Source organism: Gouania willdenowi, chromosome 4, assembly GCF_900634775.1.
Source record: "Gouania willdenowi chromosome 4, fGouWil2.1, whole genome shotgun sequence".
NCBI classification, from domain to species: Eukaryota; Metazoa; Chordata; class Actinopteri; order Blenniiformes; family Gobiesocidae; genus Gouania; species Gouania willdenowi.
Window position 1 is genome coordinate 20,431,391 of NC_041047.1, and position 23,200 is coordinate 20,454,590.

The 23,200-nt window shown below is 38.1% G+C and overlaps 2 protein-coding genes across 2 annotated transcripts in view; both read left to right on the forward strand.

Moving 5' to 3' along the window:
- Positions 1–23,200, forward strand: part of cdc34a (cell division cycle 34 homolog (S. cerevisiae) a) — a 24,389-nt gene continuing 1,189 nt past the window's right edge. The window contains exons 1-5 of the mRNA XM_028443364.1: positions 1–414; positions 10,273–10,359; positions 10,549–10,646; positions 12,191–12,325; positions 12,424–15,532. Of these exons, the coding sequence (XP_028299165.1) occupies positions 232–414; positions 10,273–10,359; positions 10,549–10,646; positions 12,191–12,325; positions 12,424–12,646 (726 nt within the window). The 5' untranslated portion in view covers positions 1–231 and the 3' untranslated portion in view covers positions 12,647–15,532. The remainder of the gene's footprint in view (positions 415–10,272; positions 10,360–10,548; positions 10,647–12,190; positions 12,326–12,423; positions 15,533–23,200) is intronic.
- Positions 15,276–23,200, forward strand: part of LOC114461382 (C2 calcium-dependent domain-containing protein 4C) — a 14,606-nt gene continuing 6,681 nt past the window's right edge. The window contains exons 1-2 of the mRNA XM_028443363.1: positions 15,276–15,297; positions 15,491–15,532. The gene's annotated coding sequence lies outside the window, so the exon portion shown is untranslated. The remainder of the gene's footprint in view (positions 15,298–15,490; positions 15,533–23,200) is intronic.

The window sequence follows — 23,200 nt, forward strand, 5'->3', positions numbered from 1 at the left end:
GTGTATGCGCGTGTATGACTGGGGCTCTCCGGGAGTGTTCATAACAACAGAGGAAGCAGCACCCTTCAAGATCCGTACCGAGGAATCCTGGTCCCGTTTAAACCACAGGACACCTACTTGTTCCTGGGTCGCAGTGTGAAGACTTTAGCAGTTTCTACTGAGCAACCGAACCGAGTCGCGGCTTTTCCTCGTCGGTTTCCCGGTAGACACCGAGCCACGTCTCTGAGGAACATGGCTCAGCATGGACACCATGTAGCCAGTTCCCAGAAAGCGCTGATGCTGGAGATGAAGAGTCTCCAGGACGAGCCGGTGGAGGGCTTCAGGATTACTTTGGTGGACGAAGCGGACATGTACAACTGGGAAGTGGCGATATTTGGACCCCCGAACACACACTACGAAGGCGGATATTTTAAGGTGAGTGGCTAACGTTTGCTAGCAGTCCCTCCATTGTTCTGTGGCCGCTGCTTTGAGCCCACATCCCGGTGTTGGGATTCTTGGTCCGACCGTCGAGGAGAACCGAAGGTAAAGTCTAGTGAACTGCTGTTTGGCCAGTGTGTGTGAAACAGTCCAACGGGTCTTTGTTCCACTTTAAATCCCCTCTACTCCCAGTTTATCCTCGTCTAACCTCTCACACACACAGAGCCAGTGCTTTTATGTCTTTATTTGTCCTTTATTAACAGACATAAAGAGGGGGGCCTGTTCTACTTGGACGTAAACGTAACAAAAGGCTGTCAGCTCCAGCCCTCCTCCATATCTAACATTACAGGCTCACTCACTTCTTTGTGTTCTCACGTCAACAGCCCAGCCTTTATGCTGGTTTCATGTTTTTACATTTTTAACTATTCATTCAGCCGTAAGCTAAGCTGATCCAGTGTTGTTAACTGTGGCACGAGAAAAGAAATGTCCAACAACACCATAGTTATGTAGAAATGTGTTTTTGAAGTAAAAAGGAAAACAACATGAACTTGAAATGGTCCATTTATAGATGAATAATGGAATTTAATCTTGTTTAGGTAACCAGAGAATAGAGCCCTGGAAGATTTTTAAATTTTCAGACTGGGTTTAGTCACATTTGTGTTTTAGCTGAAATTTAGTACTTGGTAATTAGTTTTAGTCTCATTTTAGTGTTTTTAATTATTTCAAAATTAAAACTAAATTGTAAAGAAAACTTAACTATAATGCAAGGAATCTCTGTGTCTGTGGGTCAAATATCTCTGCGATTCAGGGACAGACAGAGCTGAGACTTTCAACATGGCTGCTGCTTGGTTCAATGGTGTGCAACGTTGGATTTGTTTGGACGCCCCATCCCCATTCCCTAATGTTGACAGGTAGTCATGTTAACTCAGGATAAGTTGAAACTGCATAGAATCTTTGCCAAAAAAAAAAAAGTTATGGTTTAACCCAACCGTCATTCATAGTCATAGCGCCACCTATTGGTAAAAGGAAATCATAGGCCTTATATTTGCACAGAACATTGCAGGAAAGTTTGTGATGTAATCCTTGAGAATGGTCAGCTACGTCTCAACGCTGATTTGTTTGGACCCTCCACACCCACGCCCTGATGTTGACAGGTAGTCATGGTAACTCAGGTCAAGTTAGAACAGTTCAATGTTGACAGGTTGCCAATGTAATTCATAAGCATTATATTTCCACAGAACATTGCAGGAAAGTTTGATATAATCCTTGAAAATGGTCAGCTACTTCTCAACACTTAAACATTTCTGCCACACCCTGACATGCAACACACCTGCAACTTGCGCCACTTCCCGACATGCGTGTGGTTGCGAGGACCCGTTCAATGCTGCTTGCAGCATTAAATAAATTTGATATTCTCATATTTAACAATACAGGAGGAAAATTGGTGTATGTAATGTGGGTCTAAAGCGGCAAAGCCATGCAGTAATTAGATAACAAACAATAAGGTCTTTCACTTGCTTTCTGTGAACTCGTGTTTTGCGATAACACGTGTTATGAATTGGTGCTATACAAATAAAGATTGATTGATTAGTGAAGTTGTTCGGAGACGTAATGGCCTCTTTCTATGACAAAATGAAAAAAAGAAAAAACAAGAATCAACAGAAGAAAATTCATTTGTAGTTTTAACTCTCTCTCAGCAGGCTGCAGATGTATGCTAGCCTATATTGCAGTGCTAAATATATACATACTTCCTTCGGGCACTGCACTAGTTACATTAAAAAAATGTTTAAGGCCTGTTGGAAAAAGTGCATTACATTATCATGTTCTTCACAAGTGGTTTGGTTTTTCTCTGTTTGAACAAGTGACCCACAACCTGCAAGAATCCAGCTCCAAATCTGAGATTTCAAATTTGAGTTACAATATTAATAATGATCTGAAATTTTGTTTTCATTTTTATTATATTTTTTCTACTTTCTTGCCACAAATTGGTCACGGAATGAAGAGTTTTGGGTAACTTGTCATGATACTAAAATTTTCAACTCAATACTGATACTCAGTAAAAAAAAAAAAAAAAATGCAAAAATATCCTCTATTACAACCTGAAACAATTAACAGAACCACAGGTTAAATAATAATATATAATAAAGAGAGCAAAAAGAAACAACTATGATAACAAGTTTCAGGTTATCTGAGGTAGTGGAAAATTAAAATAAATAAAAAACCAAAACTAGACTAATATTTTTGAGGTAGTGCTATACAAGACATCTACATATTAGGTAGAAGAGATGTGTATGCTACACTACTGCTGTGTGAAAGGGGTGGGGGTAGTATCAATACTTTTGCAAATGAGTATCGTATAGGGTTGTGTTTTAGTATCGATAATTTATAAAATATCAATACTTTTGTCATCCCTAGAAGTATTTGTTGAAGTTTTAGTTGACAAAATAAACACAGCCTGGATAATATTAGTTAGACACCCCCTACTAAACCCCACACAGTCATTGGAAAACATGCAAACTCCACACAGAACGGTCCAACCTTTTCTTCACCCACATGAATCAAACTCACATGGTCTGGTTTAATCCAAAAGAATCTAAAACAATGGAAATAAGCACAATTTCAGCCACTGAGCCATCATTTTAAAACAACTATTCTGGTCTAGTCTCAAGATTTGTTATCATTTTGTATTGTTGTGAGAATACCGTCTTGTACGTCAATGTTGCAGCTGTTTTTGTGTTTTTAGTTCAACTGTTGCCGCTGTTAACTTTGATCTGCTGTTAATCTACAAGTTATTTTGTTTATCAGAAGTAATCAATGGATCACACACTAAGAAATCTCAATGTTAGTGTACAAACATATATCACAAGTTGGTACAGAAAACCCAGACCAATATCATCACAAACTGAAAATGTAAATCCTACATTTTATCAGTCAAGGTGGTTTTATGGTTTTAGTCAAATTAGTATTTCTAGCTTCTTTTTTTAATCAATCTAATTAAAGAAATGTATGATAAACTTTTGGCATAATGTATGCAGTAAACTAAAAAACTAGGTTTTTATAGCTTTTTTTTTTTGACCATTTCGTTTGGTCACTTGATGACATTTCACATGGACAATGGACAGAGGGAGTACAAATTGGTCTTTGGTTTTTTTTTTTTTTTTTAAAAGAGGGGGGGGGGGGGGGAGGGGGGGAGGAATCACCAGCACAAGAAAACAGTGGTTTTCCCTTCCTGCAAAAAAAAAAAAGAAAAAAGATTTGTAATGGTAATCACAAGACTTATTTCCAAGTAGTACATGGTTTAATACAATTTAAAAAAGAGAAAGTCAGATCCTACTTGGCTGGTTGCTTCTAACCACAATGATCTACAAACTATCTGTTCTTTCTTAATCAGACTGAGAAACTCACAACAGATTAATATTAATAGCAACGCTGTCTTAAACCTTTGCATTTCTTAAAATAATTTATTGAGTATTTTACTCAACAAGCACAGTAGAAACAGGTTAGATCTTGATCTTCAGAGTACAAACTAGTCATATCTAATGACGTAGAGACGAATGAGGAATATTCATATGTCTACAGGCTCTGGCTCTATAAAAACCTGCATGAATCAAGACAAACTAAAGAAAACATTTTTCAGAACAACCTTCATTTGACAAAGTGAGCAAATCCTATGTCACAGTCAGCATCTTGTGTATTATGTATGAATTGTTGCTGTTAATGAGTAGTTGGCATCTATTAAAGTTTCAGTGAACCTCCAACAATTGTCTGGTTTCTGTTATTTCTCTTTATGAGTGAGTGTACCTTTTACTGAGTCCACCTACATAGTAAATGCATAATAGGCCAATGTTGGTTTCCAGAGCAGACTTAAGAGATTTCATTTCTAGCCTTATTATGTGATTATTCATCAATGATGTTGGTGTGTCGTACACGTCAACAGTATTCTAGTGGACTGCCAAAGCATGAATCCTTTTTTATGTTTATTTTATAGTGATGTGATTAGGGCTGGGCGATATATCGAATATACTCGATATATCGCAGCTTGTAGTCTGTGCACAAAAGGGCACTATTTGTTTTTAAAATATTGTAGTGGCATTATGTACAAAAAGTGCACTTTAATTTTGTGTTTTGAAATGCCATGTGAGTTGCATCCTGCACTAATGTCTTGTTTTGAAATGTCTCTGTGACAATTTTGCACAGAACGTGCACTTTCTGTTGACAATTTTATGTTTGAGCCACTCACTGTTTAATAAATACAGTTATGTCATATCGTGTATCGTGACATGGCCTAAAAATATCGCAGTATTTATAAAAGGCCATATCGCCCAGCCCTAGATGTGATGACTAACAGCAGCATACGTTTTAAATTAATATTATACACATGTATAGGGTGACTGTATGTCTACTTTTCATCTCCTGTGACTGACCCTGAACTTGTCACCAACGTGTTTGAATGACTGTGACTCTGCCAATATTTGCTCCATTGTAAAAAAATCTGTTCCTGAAAGCTATGATGTGGCTTTTTTACAGCCAATTGGATGTCATTACAGTAATTTTACTCGCACATGAGGGAATCGATTAAAACTGACAATTTGTTTGACACAAAGGTCATACACAGGGCAGAGAGAAAAGAAAGCAAGATGGGTTAAAAGAGACCAAATAATGGTGGATTATTGAATTAAAAAATGACAGCAGAAAGACCCTCCCAGAAAATAAAGCCTCCATGGGGGTTTAACAACAAAGGAGCCAATGGAGAAGAAAGTTAAAGGCAGAAAGGTTAAGGTAAGATAAGTTAACTTTTTTTTGTATGAATAAATACTTTTCTGCTTGTCTTTACTTTGTATACATTACTTTATTTATAAATACATGCTTGTATTGTGTGGAAATGTTTTTTGAACAGTGTATCAAGTCTTAGTTCGTACTGTGCGTATGCTTTGTATATTTGAGAGTACAGTACATGTGCGCACTACACAATATGACACATGGTTTATTAAATGACATATAGTGTAATATTACCAAGCCTTGTTGGTATGTATATGTTTTTATGTTTGAACAGTATAGACACCATATTGAAATGTAAATAAATCTATTTGGGTTTTTTTTTTTCCTCCTTCTTTAAGTACATGGCGAGTGGACATGTCCAACCAGGTAACTGGAACAAACTCATTTTTATCAGAAAACTATGAGCTGAGCCTCCACTGTTTCCCATCATCTGCTCGACACCTGAACACCTCCCTGTCTCGACTGGAAACGAACAGACTGTAGCCCACAGAGCCAGCATGGGACGACTGGGCTGCAAACTGTCAGTTATTTATTAATGTGTATGTTTATTCTTGATATTCACTGTAGTACAGATCATTTTGATTCATAATAAAAAAATTTTAAGTCTTTCTTACAAAGAGAAGTATAATTTTTTTCTACTGTATTGTAGATAGCCAATACTAGGCATATTTAAGTTAAGAAAATTATTTTAGAGTATATTGAACTAAAAGTGTTTCTTTGTTTTTTTAAAATACAATTAATATAATATAATACTTTGCTTTGATGGTATATATCGTTTTATTTTTGAATCTCCTGTGAATGTATGTGCTCCTGATTACATAGCTATTCTTTTTGGATGATTAATCAAAGCTTCACTACTTTGTCTTCAGTAATAAATATCCCACACTTCACTCTCCATTTCCTGTTTATGTTAAGTGTGAGGCCTGAGAATGGTTTTATTGGGAGCTTGACAGTAATTCTGATGACTGATTTATTCTTTGTATAATTTCATTTTGTATCGTGCCCACGGTTTAATGTGATTGCTGTTTATTGATCATTAATGTTGCTCCAGCCTGTTGACTTGTAAGACTGTTTTTTTATTTATTTATTTTTTTTAATCCAAATGTTTGTTGTGAAACGCTTTAAACCAAATAAAGGCTGGGAAATGTCATGATTCCAGTGCTCATTGGTTTCTTTTAAGTGTGATTTGCTCATTTCTTTTGATTACTTACTTATGAGTGTTCACGTGGTCATCTGTCTCAGTGTGCACATCTCAGTACTATTAACTTTGTATGCAGAGGATTTGTTCAGTTGGTTATTAAATGCACTTCATATTATTCAATATTTTGCCCTTAAATATTATTTTTGATTAAATTGAAGCCACATTTTGCCAAGGTCATTAAATTGCGACCCGCTTTATTTTAGAATTCAACCAACCAAATTTAGTTTTTCAAGAATAGCCGTTGAAAACACTCAAGTCGTGACCCACATGTGGGTCCCGACCCACCAGTTGAGAATCGCTAGAGTAGTCGACTAGGTCGGTCAGTGTAGTCTGCAAGGAAAATAGTTGGTTGGCATCATCCCTACTAAGGTAGACAATGGGCTTTTGGAGATTGGTGTTTTAATGAGAGAAGAGTTGAAATAACCTACCGTAAATGATCTCTTTGATTATTGAGAGTAATCGGTAATGTGGGTCAAAAATATATCCATTAAGTTAAAAACAAACAGGCAAGGAGTTAATTTTTTGTGGAGAGCAATGTGGTATAAAATGTGTGAATCTTTTAATAATAATAAGGCAGTGGCTATTCATACGGTTGCAGTATCAATATACTGACATTCTGTCCGTACGCAGCGCCCCTATTTGGCCAGTTTAGGTCACTTGACTAAGACTAAACCTTACCCTAAACCTAAACATTGTTGCGATATTGGGTTATAACCTAACCCTATGATGCAAACCCAAACTTGTTAATTCCAACTGAAAAGCTTCTTGGTCCCATGCTTCTGAATCACTCCTATTTGTTGGCACATTGTGGCGAGGACCAGCTGACCGTGCCGAATCAGCAAATGTGAGCATTTGTGTGTGAGTGTGAATGACGGGGAGATAAGCTAAAGGGTTCATGCTGAGTGATGTGCATCTGTGTAATCACTCCAGTGAGTGTGCCCCAAGTCCAGACCCCTTCTTCTCTCCCATAGCATGTCTCATGGACGGTGAGGAAGGGTCCCTTTTTTTTTTTTTTAACACTTTAGATTACACACAGGCTGTGGGTGTGGTCTCAGTGAGGGGGCATATAATAGCAGAGCACTGGTGTGAGTGGAGGATTGTCTTGGCTTGCAGGGACAGCTGGAGAGGACAAACACACTGTCTGTAAGAACCAACGTCCTCCTCCAAAGGCTCTGTGCAGCTGCAGGGACGCTCCCCCCCTCCCTCCATATTATATTCCACTGTTATTAGCTTCACCATGCGCGACCACCTCAAAATGTATTATAATGCTCTCCTTTCTGGTCTACCAAAACATACAATAAAATAACTTGAGCTCATTCAAAATTCTACAACAACAGTACTGACCAAGACCAGAAGAAGTGAACGTCTATTTTAAAATCTTTGCACTGGTTGCCAGTTAGTGTTACCCTTGATTTTGAAATGATTTATTAGTTTATAGAGCTCTATCAGAGATGGTTTTAGTTTATGAACTCAGCCAGACCCTCGGACCCACTGGTACTACTCTTATAATTGTTCCAAAGAGCAAAACTAAAAACATGGAGACCTCTCCTTAAGTCTTTATTCAAGACGATGGAACAGCCTGCTGAGAGCAGCCGAGAGTGTCACGATTTTTAAATGCAAGCTAAAAATCTATTCATTCAGTTTGGCTTTTATGTAGTGCTTTTTTATATTTTTTAGTGTTCTTATTTATTTTAGTTTTTTTTAATGGACATATCATGATTTAAAATCCTTTCTTTTTAGATATAAATCATACAGTTGTGGTTTATATAAAGTGGAACTGCAATGCTTGGGTCTGAATTCCTCATTATTATAGCTCCACAGGCCCCTTTTCTACCCTTTTCTGATGTGCTTCTGAGAGCAACTCGTTTTGGTGCGGTCTCTTTAAATGCAAATGAGACACTCCATACCCCGCCCCCTCCTCAGGTGACATTCGGTTCAACTCCACCCTGCTCGGCCATTTTTGTAGTTTGATAGAAGAGATACGGCTATGTAGCGGCGCATAAACTTTTTATTCACACGTTATTTACAAAATGTCAACAACAGAAGAGTTGTCCATCCAGCCTTACATGTTCAAACCAGAGTCGGACCCGGCAGAGCGAGATGAAAATGAAGAAGATGAACCTGCAGAACCCTAACAAGTGAGCTAACACAACCACCGAGCTAACGCTAGCGCCAAGCTAACGTCACGAAATGCATTTTAATACAGTCTTTTCGGAGACAAAAACGGCAAAATGAAATGACTAATGAAAACTTTAGACTTAAATTAAATCACGTAGGCCATATCAACAAGGATCTAAAACGAGCACACAGCGCTAACATATGAAGTCTGAAGACAGTGCAACTGCTAAGCAACTGCTAATGCCAACAAAACAATGACAGGGACGTCTTATCACACTTTTTAGCGTTATTTACAGCTTACCGAAGTGCTCTGTTCGTCGTCTCCAAAGATAGAGGGAATTGAACCCTCAATCAGACGAAGTCTTTCGGTAAATCCTTCTTTATACTGGCGGAGGTTGTTGAAGCAGTCATCCTTGAAGTGCTTCGAGCACACAAAAATGACCTTACCCACAGATGTGGGTACATTTCCATAAAAAATAAAACTCAACCAGGCACTTTGAAAAGGTTGGAGAGACGGTGTAATGAAGCGTGTGGGTTACTACATCCAACAACCGAACATTTTGATTTCTCCTCTCGTAACTTCGGCATCCTTGAGCTTGGACTACAAAATCGCAGCCAGAAATAAAAATGGCGGATTGCTTGAAGTGTTTGGCCTGGAGTCGATGTCCTAATTTGGCAGTTCCGCTGCAAATACTGTGATGTAATAGTTCAAAAAACGTAATAGAGAATAGAAAAATCGAAACAGATTGAAAATATGACCAAAGCAGAATATAAAGATATCTACAGAGCACCTGAAGACACTAATTTGATTTTTTCTGTAGTTCTAAGCACTCTAAATATACAACAAAATGCATTTAAGGGCTAAAAAAGTGGATTTAGCATGATATGTCCCCTTTAAAGTTTGTTCCATTCTCTGCTTTGTTTTTATTTTTGACTCTTTTTTTATTATCTTTTTAATTATTTTATTAAATTACTTCTGTGTGCATTAGTCTCTAAACTTTTATCTTTTTTAACTTTTGCTAACCACATAACCACTTTGATCTACAATTTAATTGTAAGAAAGGTGCTGTATAAATAGTTTGATTGACTGAGTATTGTTTATCATTTTTTCTTTTGGCTTTTTATTATGTTTCATACAATCATTATGCTGAGAGATTAGGATCTTGTGAAAATAACTAAATTATATTGATTGTAGTTGTATTTTATTCATATTTTTAGTACATTTTTATAACATTCTTATGTATAAGGGTGAAACGTATGTAATCCATTGGTTAATATTAAACGGGTCAGTTTTTCACATACTTAGTGTTCCTAACTATTCTCTGTTTGAGTAATAATGTATGTTTCGCCCCATATCATGTCGATATTGGTATAGCATAACAAGCAAGGCTGTAGTATCGGTATCCGAAGTTAAAAAAAAAAGTACCATTGGGACACCCCTAATCTTTTCGGTTGATTGATTGTTGTTTAAAGTTCTGTTTTTGTAATGTGATATTCAATTCCTTGTGTTTGCTATTGTGCAAACTTCCTTCCAGGTTAATGTGTTCATAGAAGCAGCCTTTGCCTTGTAGCTTTCAGACCAGTGTCACCAGTCAGCTTTGCACTCACTGCAGGAATCAGCCCGTCTTTGCTGCTCATTAAATCGTGGTTTTCAAACCTGAGTGATGTTTGAAGTTTAGCGAACTGTCTCACAGTAAAGGACATGTGCAAATGAAACAGCTGCAATCATGCTGATGCACGTCTTCCCTCACTCTCAGGCAAGGATCAAGTTCCCAGTGGACTACCCATACTCTCCACCTGCTTTCCGCTTCCTCACCAAAATGTGGCACCCCAACATCTATGAGGTAATTTGACCAGAGTAGATGTTCAAGCCAATGTATGCGTGGCGTTATGTAACTGGCCATGTGTATGACCCCAGCTGAAAGACATTCATATGACTTCACTTTGAGAGCAGAATTTATTCAACTATCAACAATCAACTATTAACAATTTATGTGTAAAAAGTTTTAAATGCATTTGTTGTGTCTCTTTAGAATGGAGATGTTTGCATCTCTATCCTACACCCGCCAGTGGATGACCCACAGAGTGGAGAGCTTCCGTCAGAGAGGTGGAACCCAACGCAGAACGTCAGGTAAAATTTACCAAACCGGTGGTTCCCAATCTTTTTTGTCCCATCGACCCCCTTTGCATTTTCATAAAATCATGTGTACCCCCTCCCCATAATTTGACATGCTTTTTCATTTGTGGAACAGCGGCCTCTCCTAAACCCCTAACTATGTCTTAAACATTGGTTCCCTAAGACTTAATCTACAAATTCAAAACAATAATTAAGGTAGAATTATATATTTTTTTCTAAATACCATGAAGTTTTACGAGATTACTTCAATAGTAAGTAAATATGGTCTCCTTTGTAAAATGTAGCTAATTATTGTATGTTGTTGTCAGAAGTGTGATAAAATGGCCTCTACAGCATAAAATAATTCTCTTTAAATAAATTACAATAAAGTATCATATTTTATTGAGCAATATTGCTCATAGATTGTGGGGAATTTGTCCAAAAAATAGCCTAAAAAAGAACTAGGAACATTTCCCGATTATTTTAAAATTAATTAAGTCGTTCCGAGTACCCCTGCAATGAGCTCCTGTACAACTAGGGCACGTGTCAAACTCAAGGACCGGGGGCCAAATCCGGCCCTTCAGAGCGTCTGATTCGGCCCACAGTAGAAAGTGAAAAACAAAAGAGAAAACGTGAATCATTGTCTAAATTACCAAATAATTTATTTGTAAATTGTTTTTGAAAGAACTCAACATTTTTCCAAATTGTGCAATTTTTCTCAAATTATTCCACAAAATCTCTCAAATTAAATACAATTTTGTCAATAAATCAGTCATAGGATATTTAAGTATCTGTCACTTATTACTTATATATTGTTGATGCCTTCCATACTTTGTCTAATTTATAACTGGAAGTAGAAACTTGGGCACATGTTGAAATTGTTTGTTTTCCTGCCTAAAACCTGTGGCCCACTGTGATCGAATTGCTTTGTATTTGGCCTTTGAACTAAAATGAGGGGTACACACACCCCTATTTGGGAACCACTGTCCTAGACTAAACCTTTGACCTGATGGGTTTCCATCCATGCATTTAACCTCCATTCATGCTTATCCTGATTAGAAACCAGCCTATCTCTCCAAGCCTAAGAAAACATACTGCATAATAATCCATGAAGACTCAAACCCACAACCTTCTGGCTTTCTTAGGCCTACTTGTTAATTTCTATTCACAAAATGACTCAAAAAGCCAGAGTTCACTTGAATCAAGGATTAACTTTCTGGTTTGATTTGCTATTTGTTATTGTTGTTGTGTTATCTAACTTTGTTTGTGGAACATTCTTGCATGTGTTGTATGTCCAGAGAGTTCTGCACTTATCCTGTTCATAGAGATTTTAAATGATAAAACGTTTGGTTTGTTTGGTTACCACAATAAGCAAAGAGATAGATTATATTAGTGGTGTATCTAAGAAAAAAAAGAAACTGATGCTTTGTTGTTCCTGAGTATCTTCAGGGATGTTTAATTAAAGCTAAACCAACAGATCCGTTCTGTTCCCTGTTATTCTGCTAAATAAAAGGAAACTGTTGGCTCATTGCTTACCTCTACTTCGTTTTGTCTCTCAGAACCATCCTGCTCAGTGTGATCTCACTGCTGAACGAGCCCAACACGTTTTCCCCGGCCAACGTTGACGCATCAGTCATGTATCGCAAGTGGAGGGACAGCAAAGGCAAAGACAGAGAATACATCGAGATCATCAGGTAGAAAACATGACTCGTGCTGTTTTCAACAGGGACACACACACACACACACACACACACGTACGTGCTGCTGCTTCATCCTTCTCTTCATCTCTCAGGAAACAGGTGTTGGCGACCAAAGCTGACGCAGAGCGGGACGGCGTTAAGGTCCCCGTCACTTTAGACGAGTACTGCGTACGCACTCAAGTCCCGCCCACAGATGACGGCTCCAACCTGCTGTACGATGACTACTACGATGACGAGGAGCTGGAGGACGATGACGAGGATGACAATGAAGACTGTTGCTATGACGAGGATGACTCGGGCACAGAAGACTCCTGACCTTGCTTTTCCCGCCCACCTGACAAGTTTTCCTTCCTCCTCCGACACGGACTTAACTCCTTAACTCGCACTGACACCAACGTTGTCACGTGTCGCCACAGTACGCACGAAAACTGATGCATTCAACAAAATAGAAAACTTGGAGTGTTTTTAGTTTTGTTTTTTTTTTATACATCCCTATTTTTCTTTTTTTTGTCTAAATAGAAGCCTCACACATGCAGCAAGATAATTGAAGTTTTAGATTCCTGTGATATGGCAGGTTGGATCAGAAAAAAGAAAATTAGGTAGCATTTACAGTACATGTTCACTTCTAATCCTAATAATTATGACCACAGTGAGCACTACTGCTGAAGACCCAGGCCTGTGCTGCCTCAAAAAACAAGTGATTCTAGTCCTTTTTCTTTTTTCCCTCAGTCCCTCCTACTCCTCATCAAATGAGCTTGTGCGGGCTGACCAGTCTGGGCTCACTGCCACCCAAACAAAGAAGGCCCCAATGTAACCCCTCCATACCAGCCTCAGGTGGGGGTCAAACATCACCCTCGTGATGGAACAGCATGTTTATAGCAGCACCTGTCAGAACTGTCTGAGGTGTGAGTGAGAAAGGTGAAATCCAACAGCTGAGCTAAAGACAGGAATGTAGATGTGAGTCCGTCACGCACTGCCTTCATCCTACCAACACGTGCCACTGGCTGCTGCTACTGCTCATCCAATCCAAAGTACTGTATTCAATAAGAGCCTTTGCAGTCAGTGCTGGGAGTCGGCCTCACAGCAGACCAACGTGAACTTACACAGCCTGTTTTGCTCTGAAGGAGCTGCACAGTGTCCTTGTCTTCTGCCATAGGCTTACGTGCAATCCGTGTGTGTTGGTAGCACACAAGTCCTCAGAGCTGAAGAGCCATTTGTCACCATCTACTGGTGGCTTTTTTTATTTTCCCACATTTGAAATATCCAGATGGCCTGAAGCCATCGTGACTCACCTGAATGACAACCTGTTACCTCAGAGGCGTTGGGTAGCAGTGTGACAGTTTCAGAGCAGTGGTTCTATAGAATGATGAGGTTTGGGTTTTCACCACAGATTAACCCCACAGTGTTTCCACCATTTGTCCTGTGTGAATATTAGCCAACTGTTTTTTAAGGTGTTTTTTGAGGAGAGCGCCACCTGTGGACGGAGCTGGGTGGCGTTGGGTTTAAGTGGGACTTCACTCGCATGCTGTTATGATGTGTTTGTGGTTTTAGATCTGCTCTAAATGTCCAGATTATGTCTATGGATAAAAGGTCATCAAATACAAACGTATGTTAACGTTTCATTTTTTCAGACAACTGTTACTTAGGAAATCCAGTTTGATCTCCTGACGCGTTTCGACTGTCAACTGCCAGTATTTGTCAGAGGCATCTGCTAATTGCTTTGATGTTTTGAAGTAGTAATTCCAGCAAGATTGTTTTTGAATATTATGTTAGTTTAATTTATTCATATTATTCAAACATACTGTTCAAAAAGAAGACAAAAAAAATCTGATCACTTTGATGTTTCTTTTGTAGTTTCCTTGACATCTGCGTCGTAATTCTAGCAACATTCTTTTTGTCTTCTTTTTGAACATTATGAATAAATTAAACTAACATACTATTCAAAAATAATCTTGCTGAAATTAGTACGAGGAAGTCAAAGAAACTTCAAAGGAAACATCAAAGCAATTAGCACAGACGCTGCTGACGAAAATTTATGGTTGAAAGAAAAAAACATGTCAAAAGATCAAAATCGATTTCCTAAGTAACAATGTGAATAAATGAAACCTTAACATACTATACAAAAATAATCTTGCTGGAACGAATACAAACGTGTCTAAAACTGGTGTCACAGCTGGACTAAAGGATTGTGTGTTTTTTAAGGGCCGTCTTTTTTTTTTTTTATTCCAATGTTGTGGCGTGAGCTGCTACATTTTCTATTTTGTGATTTAAAAGAAAAAATTAAATTCAAAAGACCCATTGGTTCAAAACTGGGTTTAATGATTAATCTGTGACAAAAATAAACACAAGCTGTCTACAACTAAATTGACTCAACACTACACAGTAATGACCTGTTGTTTACCCTAAAAGCTTAAAAAAAGTCATAAAAGGGCAGTTATTGACTCAGCCTCCAGTGACCTCCTCTTTGTTTGTGATGGGTTTCACTTTATTGTTTAAGATTATGTTCTCTCATCTTTCCGCCCACGCTTGTTGCATCCATTGTTTAGCTCTGATTGGATTGGAGGCTTTCACTAAAGGGGGATTCCATCATTCACAGTAGTAAAAATAAGTACCTCAGGAACAAACAAAAAACTCACATAAACAACAAACAAACAAACACTTTCCCCCGCTGACCCAGGGACTCTCAAACTCTGGACTGTTTACAATCTCTACATTGATATGCACATGTGGATATTTTGACGATGGATTGGTGTTTTCTTTTCTTGTTTATTATGGGGTTTTTTTTTTTTTTTTTGGTTTGTAAATCTATTTAAAATCTGAAATAAAGGTCTTTATTAGAATTTGGCCACGGTTTCTTTGTGCAATTGAGCAAACGCTTTCTAAAGATTCTACTTGGTCTCATTTGTTTCTGCCTTTTCTGTGCTTTCTTACAGACAATTGGCACAATGAAACTCAGGGTAATAGAGGTAAGATAGAGTCCCTGTGCTTTAGCTTTTTGTGTAGCTAAATGAAGCATATGATGAGATATGTACACTGTAGTCCTCCTCAGGGAGGCCATGAAGACTTAAAGGATTTCCTGATGCTTTCTGCACTATCCTTTCTCCAAGTACAACTTTAAAGACTCTTCTAAACAGAAATTATCTTTCTGTCCTGTGTTAGGTTTTTTAACCCTAGGAAAAGTGAAGCTGGCTATAAACAAAGGTAAGAAATCACTGTTTTCTGTTTAACGTGTGTAGTTACTGGTAAGTGTTGACATGGTTTCTATGAAATGAATCCAACTCACTTGTTGGTGTGTAATTGCTTTCTAAGAATGGCAAATGAAATGGGGAACATTTTAGAATGATGTTTGTGTTTATTTGAAAGCAGTGATTTACTGAGAACTTTTGCTGATCTTTATGTATTCAAGGGCGGTTTGTTATTTTTTTATAAAAAAGTTTTAGTTTTTCTTCTAAGTATTTGAAGTTTTATTCAAATTTCTATCTAGCTTTCACTTCTTTGATCCTTTTTACTCTATTTACTGTATATTTTTGCATAGATTTGTTAACATTCCCTACCTAATCCCTCTTGTTGACAGACAAAATTTGTTTTGTTTTGTTTTTCTCTTGCATTTCACATTAACATCATTTATATCTGGTTGGTTTCTGGTGTAGAGTGTGGTATGGTTTGTAATGTTGCAGCCGAGCCTGGAGTTGGTCAGATTGTGCACATCTGGCAACCTCTCTAAGGGGGAACCTGCTTTGCAGCATGAATAAAATGGGATTGACTCCAGCATTCTATTTATCCAGCATAGCTCAACCGATTACTCCCCCGGGCTATTGACCGATGTCCATTGAAAGGCTAAAATCAGACCAATAAATTGGTCAGACTCGAGTTCAAACTAAGACATCCAGGAGGAAAATCAAAAACATCTGTCGGCCTATACTTGGAGCATTTCAGTAAAAATGAGAGGTAAACCAGGAACAGGTATTTTAGTTGTAGTGTGGCCTCAATCGGTTTCATAGTTTATTGTCACCGAGTCATCAATATTATTCATAAACACAGACGTTCATCTTTATACCATTGGCCTTTTATTTAGCTGTAATAGACAATTGTTCCCCTTCCATGAAGAAATCTAAATATTATTTACTTTTCCACTGAGGGCAGTTCTTCACTGTAGATGGTTAGACACTGACTCACACTCATACAGTACATTCCCTGTTTGAATTGGGCATTGACTTTGTAGCTGGAATGGTTTGTGAGTCTGGTTCACATGCATGAAGCTACAAATGGATTTATCAATAACTGAAAACAAATCAAATATATAGGTAATGTTCTTGAAATATTTAGATAATACATTATGTCTTGTTTATTTTTTTCTACTGTGGAAAAAAGGGAAACCTGTTTTATCTGCTCACCACTAGAGGGCAGCACAAGCTTGTTTCCTGCCAAGGACCTGGACAATGGGCTAATGGATGGTTTTAGTTGTTCTAGGACAAAATTAACTTTTTGTAGTTTTTTTTTATCTGAATGTAAATAATTGAATTATTTCAGTTCCCTTAAAAACATCCAGAGTCAGTAAGCTCTCTGGATCAAGACTTCATATTAAAGCGTCACATGAACTCATTTCTACTTTCAGGAGACTTATGTTGGCACTCTGTGATGCGTTCATGTGTGCCTTCAGGTGTGTTCATCTTTATCTATTTCCTATTTCCTTCTGATAAAATCAGCTCCTCACTGGCTGCCTGTGGCCTGGCAGTAGAAAATAAAAACCACTCATCCCATAACAACTATTAAAAAAAAAAATCCAACCAGGTATTTTATATCTATTTATAGAGTTTAATCCAGGTTGAGGTTGCCCCTCTGATCGAATTCTCCTGGCCTTGTTCATTCTCCCACTGCAGAGATAAACAGTCTCTCTGCTCGGTTCATCTAATTTGTTTCCTGTGGTGACAGGTATGACCTTTCGCCCTGCATGAGTTCCATTCAAATGCCAGTTCAGCAGACCAGAAAAAGCACGTCTCTAGTGTTGATTTTTTTTTTTTTTTTTTTTTTTTTCAGGGTTGTTCCTTTGCTGCTGACGAATCTGCTAAAATAAAATAAAAACAAACAAATATTTCATGCATTCATTAAAAACAGGATTCGTTTCCCCAAAAAGTATTCCTACATTTAAAAAAAAAAAAGGAAGAAAAAACAGAAAATGTCTTTCTTTTATTCAGGCCACTTCCGGAATAAGGTCATGATTGATGGAGTTCCACAAGGTTTGGTGTCAGACCCACTTCTGATAGAGGAATATGTGTTTACTCAAGTCATTGAAAAGTTAGTATCACAATAAATGGATGATATTGGACGTCCAGGCAGAGTTCTTGAATCTAGTCTAATCTTTCTTTTGATGCACATTTTAGCAATGATACTAAATTAGAATGATTCATGCTGCTGGAGACACATGGTGTAGGCCTCACAGATCAATAAATTGAAGATCATTTGCTTGAAAAAAGATGTAAAGGTTGAAATTGCTGCTCAAAAGTTTGTTTTTGTCTTCACTGTTGACACTCTTAATGCCATTGTCAGAAAAGTTTTGTGCACTGCATTGTGGGATGTGGAGTCCCGTAGACGAATGCATCGAAGTGTTTTTGCATCATTCTTACTGTGATTTCTTAAGGTTAGGGTACTCCTACATTATGTTTTTATCTGATTAAAAATATTGTCTGCAATCATACTTATGATAATGGAGTAAATTCAAACTTTCACTCTTTCCTCTCTTTAAAAAACTTTTCTTGTCAAGACATTTTGCTTCCTGCCTCTTTTGATACCATTTTGAAGTGTGTACTTGTTTCTTAGACTTTTACTGATGTACCTGCTCTTCACTTTAAGTGACGGCTGCGTGTATTTTTGTACTTTGAGCATGATTCTGACAAGTAGGAGCTGGATGATGGGCAGGCGATATGAAGGAATGTTGGATGAGAGGAGGCAGAAGAGTTGTTAATTGATTTGGGGCTGATCCATATGTCAATGCATGTGACGTCTCCAAGGCAACAGAGGTGGTGTGTCAGGTGGGATAAAAGACAGATGGCAGCAGTGAGAGAAGCTCATGGTGTGTGTATGCTCTCCATTCATGTGTGCTTTGACTATAATTGGACCACCACAGAAGAAGAACACAGTGTTGTAGAGGAAGTGAAGCTGGAGGTCGAGCAGACCCACTGCTGAGCCAATACTACATACCTCCTTCTATTTATCAGCCCCTCACTTCACTTGTCCTGGTGTTTTTGGTACAGCTTGTTCACATACACTGAGTCACACATCAACCAGCATGTGCACTTTTGATTCTTTTTGGTTTTCTTACCGTGTGGGATACATTTTGAGATGGTATTAGGCCTTGGCCGCTAAATGAGAACAGAACAGACATGTTGACCTTTTCTCAGAGCTGCTTATTGATCATTATTTATAGAAGAGGATATTCCAGAGTGAGGGTGGAGTTTATACAGACGGCATTGAGACATTCAAGTGTTTTCTATGATATCAATGTCTTTTTCATCAAGTAAACTCGTACAAAACTTTTTAAGAAAAAGTGGTGGCCACTTCTGACATTTTTTTCAATACCTTAACACGTGTCAAACTCAAGGCACAGGGGCCAAATTCAGCCCTTTGGATCATCGGCCTGCAGGAGAAAGTATAAATGGCAGAGAAAACATAATTCATTGTGTGAATGAAATTCATCATTTGCAGAGCCTTATAGTTTTTCCGGTGCTATAATATATTGCATGCTTGCAGTCATTTTTAATGTTAAACTGTTGAAAAAAAGTCAAAATTCTTACAAAATCCTTAAATTTTCCTAAAATTATTACATAATAGTTCCCTCAATTAAACAGATATTGGTCACAAATCTAGGAAATTGAAAGTATGAGATCTTGTTGCGACTGATATGTCACTTATTGCTTGGATATTGTCGATCTCTCACATATTTTGTACATTTTATGTATACGTAGAAGTGCAAACTAGGGCACAATAATGTTGAAATTACTAATTTTTCTATATAAAATCTGTGGCCCACTTGAGATCAAGCCGCTCCGTATTTGTCCCCTGAACTAAGTTTGACACCCCTGCCTTAACAGGTTTATTGTTCGATTGGTTATTGGTGGGATTTCACACTCAATGCTTTCACGCCGCCTAAAATTATACAAAGTACTGCAGGAAACTGACCCTGCTTGGTTTAAATCCTGACCAAACGGGGCTGGTGTGAAATTAAGGAGAGCGGAATATGTGTTACTGGAAACTTTTAATTCATCCACTGCTAAAGTTAATTAATCTTCCTTTATTCTCATTCTCTCTTCTGTTTCTCCTCATCATTGCTTTTTCATGAATTTGAATGAAGACCAAATGACTTAAACACCAATAAAATATAAATATTTCTTGTCAAGAGCAAAGGAAAAAAAAAATTGCCGTTAAACACCTAAATTAATTTGCTAGTTTTAAGTTTGTGTGAGAGGGCGGGGCATGATGTTAAATGAGCCGGTCAAAGGTAATCTCTGGGGTGAAAAGACACAAAAAATACTAAATAAGACTAACATATAATCCTAAATCAAGAGGAATACTTAAGCAAAGCATGAAGACGTCTGATTGGTTATTTCCGTTCGGACTGGATGGCAGAGATGGGTCAGGGTTTTTACTGAATTTCAGCTGCTACAGCGGTTTCACTCTTTTTTTCTTTTTCTTCTAAAGATATAATATACTGTATTTACCCTCTGGATAGAATTGGACCATTTCACCCAGTATAACAACAGGATTGTAGAATCCATGTTTAATGAAGCAGAACATGACATTTCTGTGGCTTAACTGGTAAATAAATGTATTAGTCAGCATGTGGTGGGTTTTTTCACTGTTTTCTGAACATTTATACTGAATGTTTGGAATGTTTGCTGCTGTTCTCTAAACTCTAAAATCCAACTGTTTTTACCTCTTACCAAAAGTTCTTTTCTTTAATCGCAACCAGATGATTTTCCAGATGCAGCACTTGACTTCATCTGGTTTCAAACACTTTCCATTTTTATTATTACCGTCTGTGGAGAATACGGTGACTAGAGTTGAATTTAAATGAAAATCTTCAAAAAGACATTTTCTCAGAGGTCGAGCATCTCAAGCGCAGAATGATCTGTGGCTCCAGTTTGAAATGACCATCTGCACTCTGTACGGTTTTCTAAGTGCTTCTTTTCATCGGCTGATTACATCTGACGACTACAACTGGGAGGATCTGGAGGCGTGACGTGTAATTATCTCCATCTCGCTCTGGTGGTTGACGCAGTTTGTGCCATACAGTCTTGGTTGATGGTTTTGCTGAAATCCTCAGTGGATGCTTGCATCCACATGTGCAAACAGGCATTGATAAGTCTGTACAAGATACAGTAAACATCACCGACACCTCGCGTCGGAGTGTGTGACCACATATCTTTTAGAACACTGAAATTTACCAACAACTACGGTAAGTCCTTTGGTATACTTTTGAAATGGTTTGAGTGTAAATTAACTGATTTAAAACTACAATTTCTTGTACTTGTACCTAAAAATTATACGTGACTTGTTGCTTTGCAATAAATAATGTAGGAAAAACAATCTGGTCATAGGTTTCCTGAAGGATTTACTGTTCAAAACTAATCTAGTGATAAGTCTTCAATGATCATGGTTACAAAATATGGATAATAAATTATTCTAAATACCTTTGATTGATTTGTGGTGAACACACACTCCTTTCCGCATACCATAGAACAGGGGTGTCAAGCTCATTTCAGTTCAGGGGCCAAATACGGAGCAGTTTTATCTCAAGTGGGCCACATATTTTATGGAGGAAAATGAGTAATTTCAACATTATTGTGCCCCAGTTTGTACTTCTACGTATACATAAAATACAAAATATGTAAGAAACCAACAATATCCAAGCAATAAGTTATAGATATCAGTCCCAACGAGATCTTCACTTTATATGTCCTACATATTGTGACCAATTTCTATTTGAGGAAAATTGAAGGATTTTGTAAGAATTTATCTAAACAATGATTCATGTTTTCTCTGTAATTTTTACTTTTTCCTGCCGGCCGAATTGGATGCTTCAAATGACCGGATTTGGCCATGCGCTTGACACACATGCCATAGAGACTCCAAGTATAATAACATATAGTTTTCGACTGAGGAAGGACACCGAGAAAGAAATAAAGTAAGATAATTCATACCCATTTCTTTTTACTTTTACCTTTATATTGTCGTTAGATTTTCATTAAACAAAGTAGGTTCTTTAAAGGCACACTGTGTAACTTTTGGCCACTAGGGGCGCTAGACCTGTAACTTTCACGTCAACTGCCGCAGCACTGTCGCAAAAATCAACAGTCAGTCGGGCCAGCCTCCCTTGTCTTTTGATTGTGTATGCAGACAGTAGATGACCTGTAACTTCGGGATAAGGATTGGCTCTCAGGGCTGGGTCGGTCTGGCTGGGTTGCGAAGCAGGGCTGGGCTAGCGCCGTGGCTGGAGGAGGAGCTGCCGCTGCCGCCCTCTTCTCCCCGCCGCTCGACCTTCCTTGCCGCATTGGTGGTGCCCCCCCCACTCCCTGACCTTGCCGCCGTCGTCGGCCCCCTTCACCGGGGGTTGGCATGGTGGTTGGGGTGGACGGGCGACCTGGCGTATGCGGGAGGATGTCCGGCGCCGGGTCTTTTTAGCCTCCTCAGAAGCAGTTTTAAACTTTTGCTTGCCTCTGCCATAGCCAGGAATCAAACAAGTGGAAAAATACTAGCATAAGCCTTAGTCCAATGAGTATATCCGAGCCTGCGGTCACGTGATACGTTCTCCAGGTATTCTCCAGGTCACATGACCTGGCCAAAGACGGTCCGTCTTCTCCAAACTTACGTAGTTGGTATTTCAAGAGGGAAACCCTGCTCAGAGCATTGATACTGTCAAGCGCTGTATATTGGCCTGAGGAATCATTTAAAATAACTCATATTGGTCAACTCTGCGGTGTGCCTTAAGTTCGTAATCTTAAAATTAGCAAATTAAAGAGATTACAATATTAAATTTCCGATTGTATTAATCAATCAGTTTCTAGGATTATGGTTTCTTCCCCCACCCAGAGTTAAAATAATTTACACAGAAAATTGTTTCCACGTGGTAAAAATGAAATATATGCAAAATTACTTTCTAAATGACCATATAATCAAATATAATACATTTGGTGTAAACTGAGATTATGTTTGAATGGGAAATCATAATGAAAGTAAGCAAGATAAAATGCCAACTCCACACAAAATGGTCCTTGATCCAAAGAAATTCGCTCCTCCATTGTGCTGCGACGTCGTTTGATGTAGCCGAGTCTAAAAAACAAGTCCACTCATCCCAGTTTTTTGGTCACAGAAACTCAAAAAACGGGAATAAGTGCAACTGAACGACTCTACTAATCACTCTGAGCAGCATAAAACAGATCATTTCAGATTCCTGGCTGGTAATTGTCAAGTATCCATGTTTTCCAGTAATTTCAGACATGTTTCTGATGCAGACTCAGATATTGCGAGGTGAGAGGCAGCTGCTGCATGTTTTTTGTCCTTCCAATTATCTGTGACGAGTGAAGCAACACAATCCACAACAATTACTCTGTGAGAGCTGCAGCCTGGGATTAAGTTAGTTAGAAATTGGTTGGAGAAGGATTTGTCACAGAGCCACATATAGAAGGAATGGGTTACATTGAAAAAGGAAAGCTAAAGTTTCTTTGTGAAATGTTTTAATTTATATTATATTTCCTAACTTGTTTTTAAATGCAAAATAACAAAAAAACCAACATTTTGTAGCAGATGGACCAATGATAATGATTAGTGCCCATTGCGTCATGGTAAATCATCCATCCATCCATTGTCAGACCC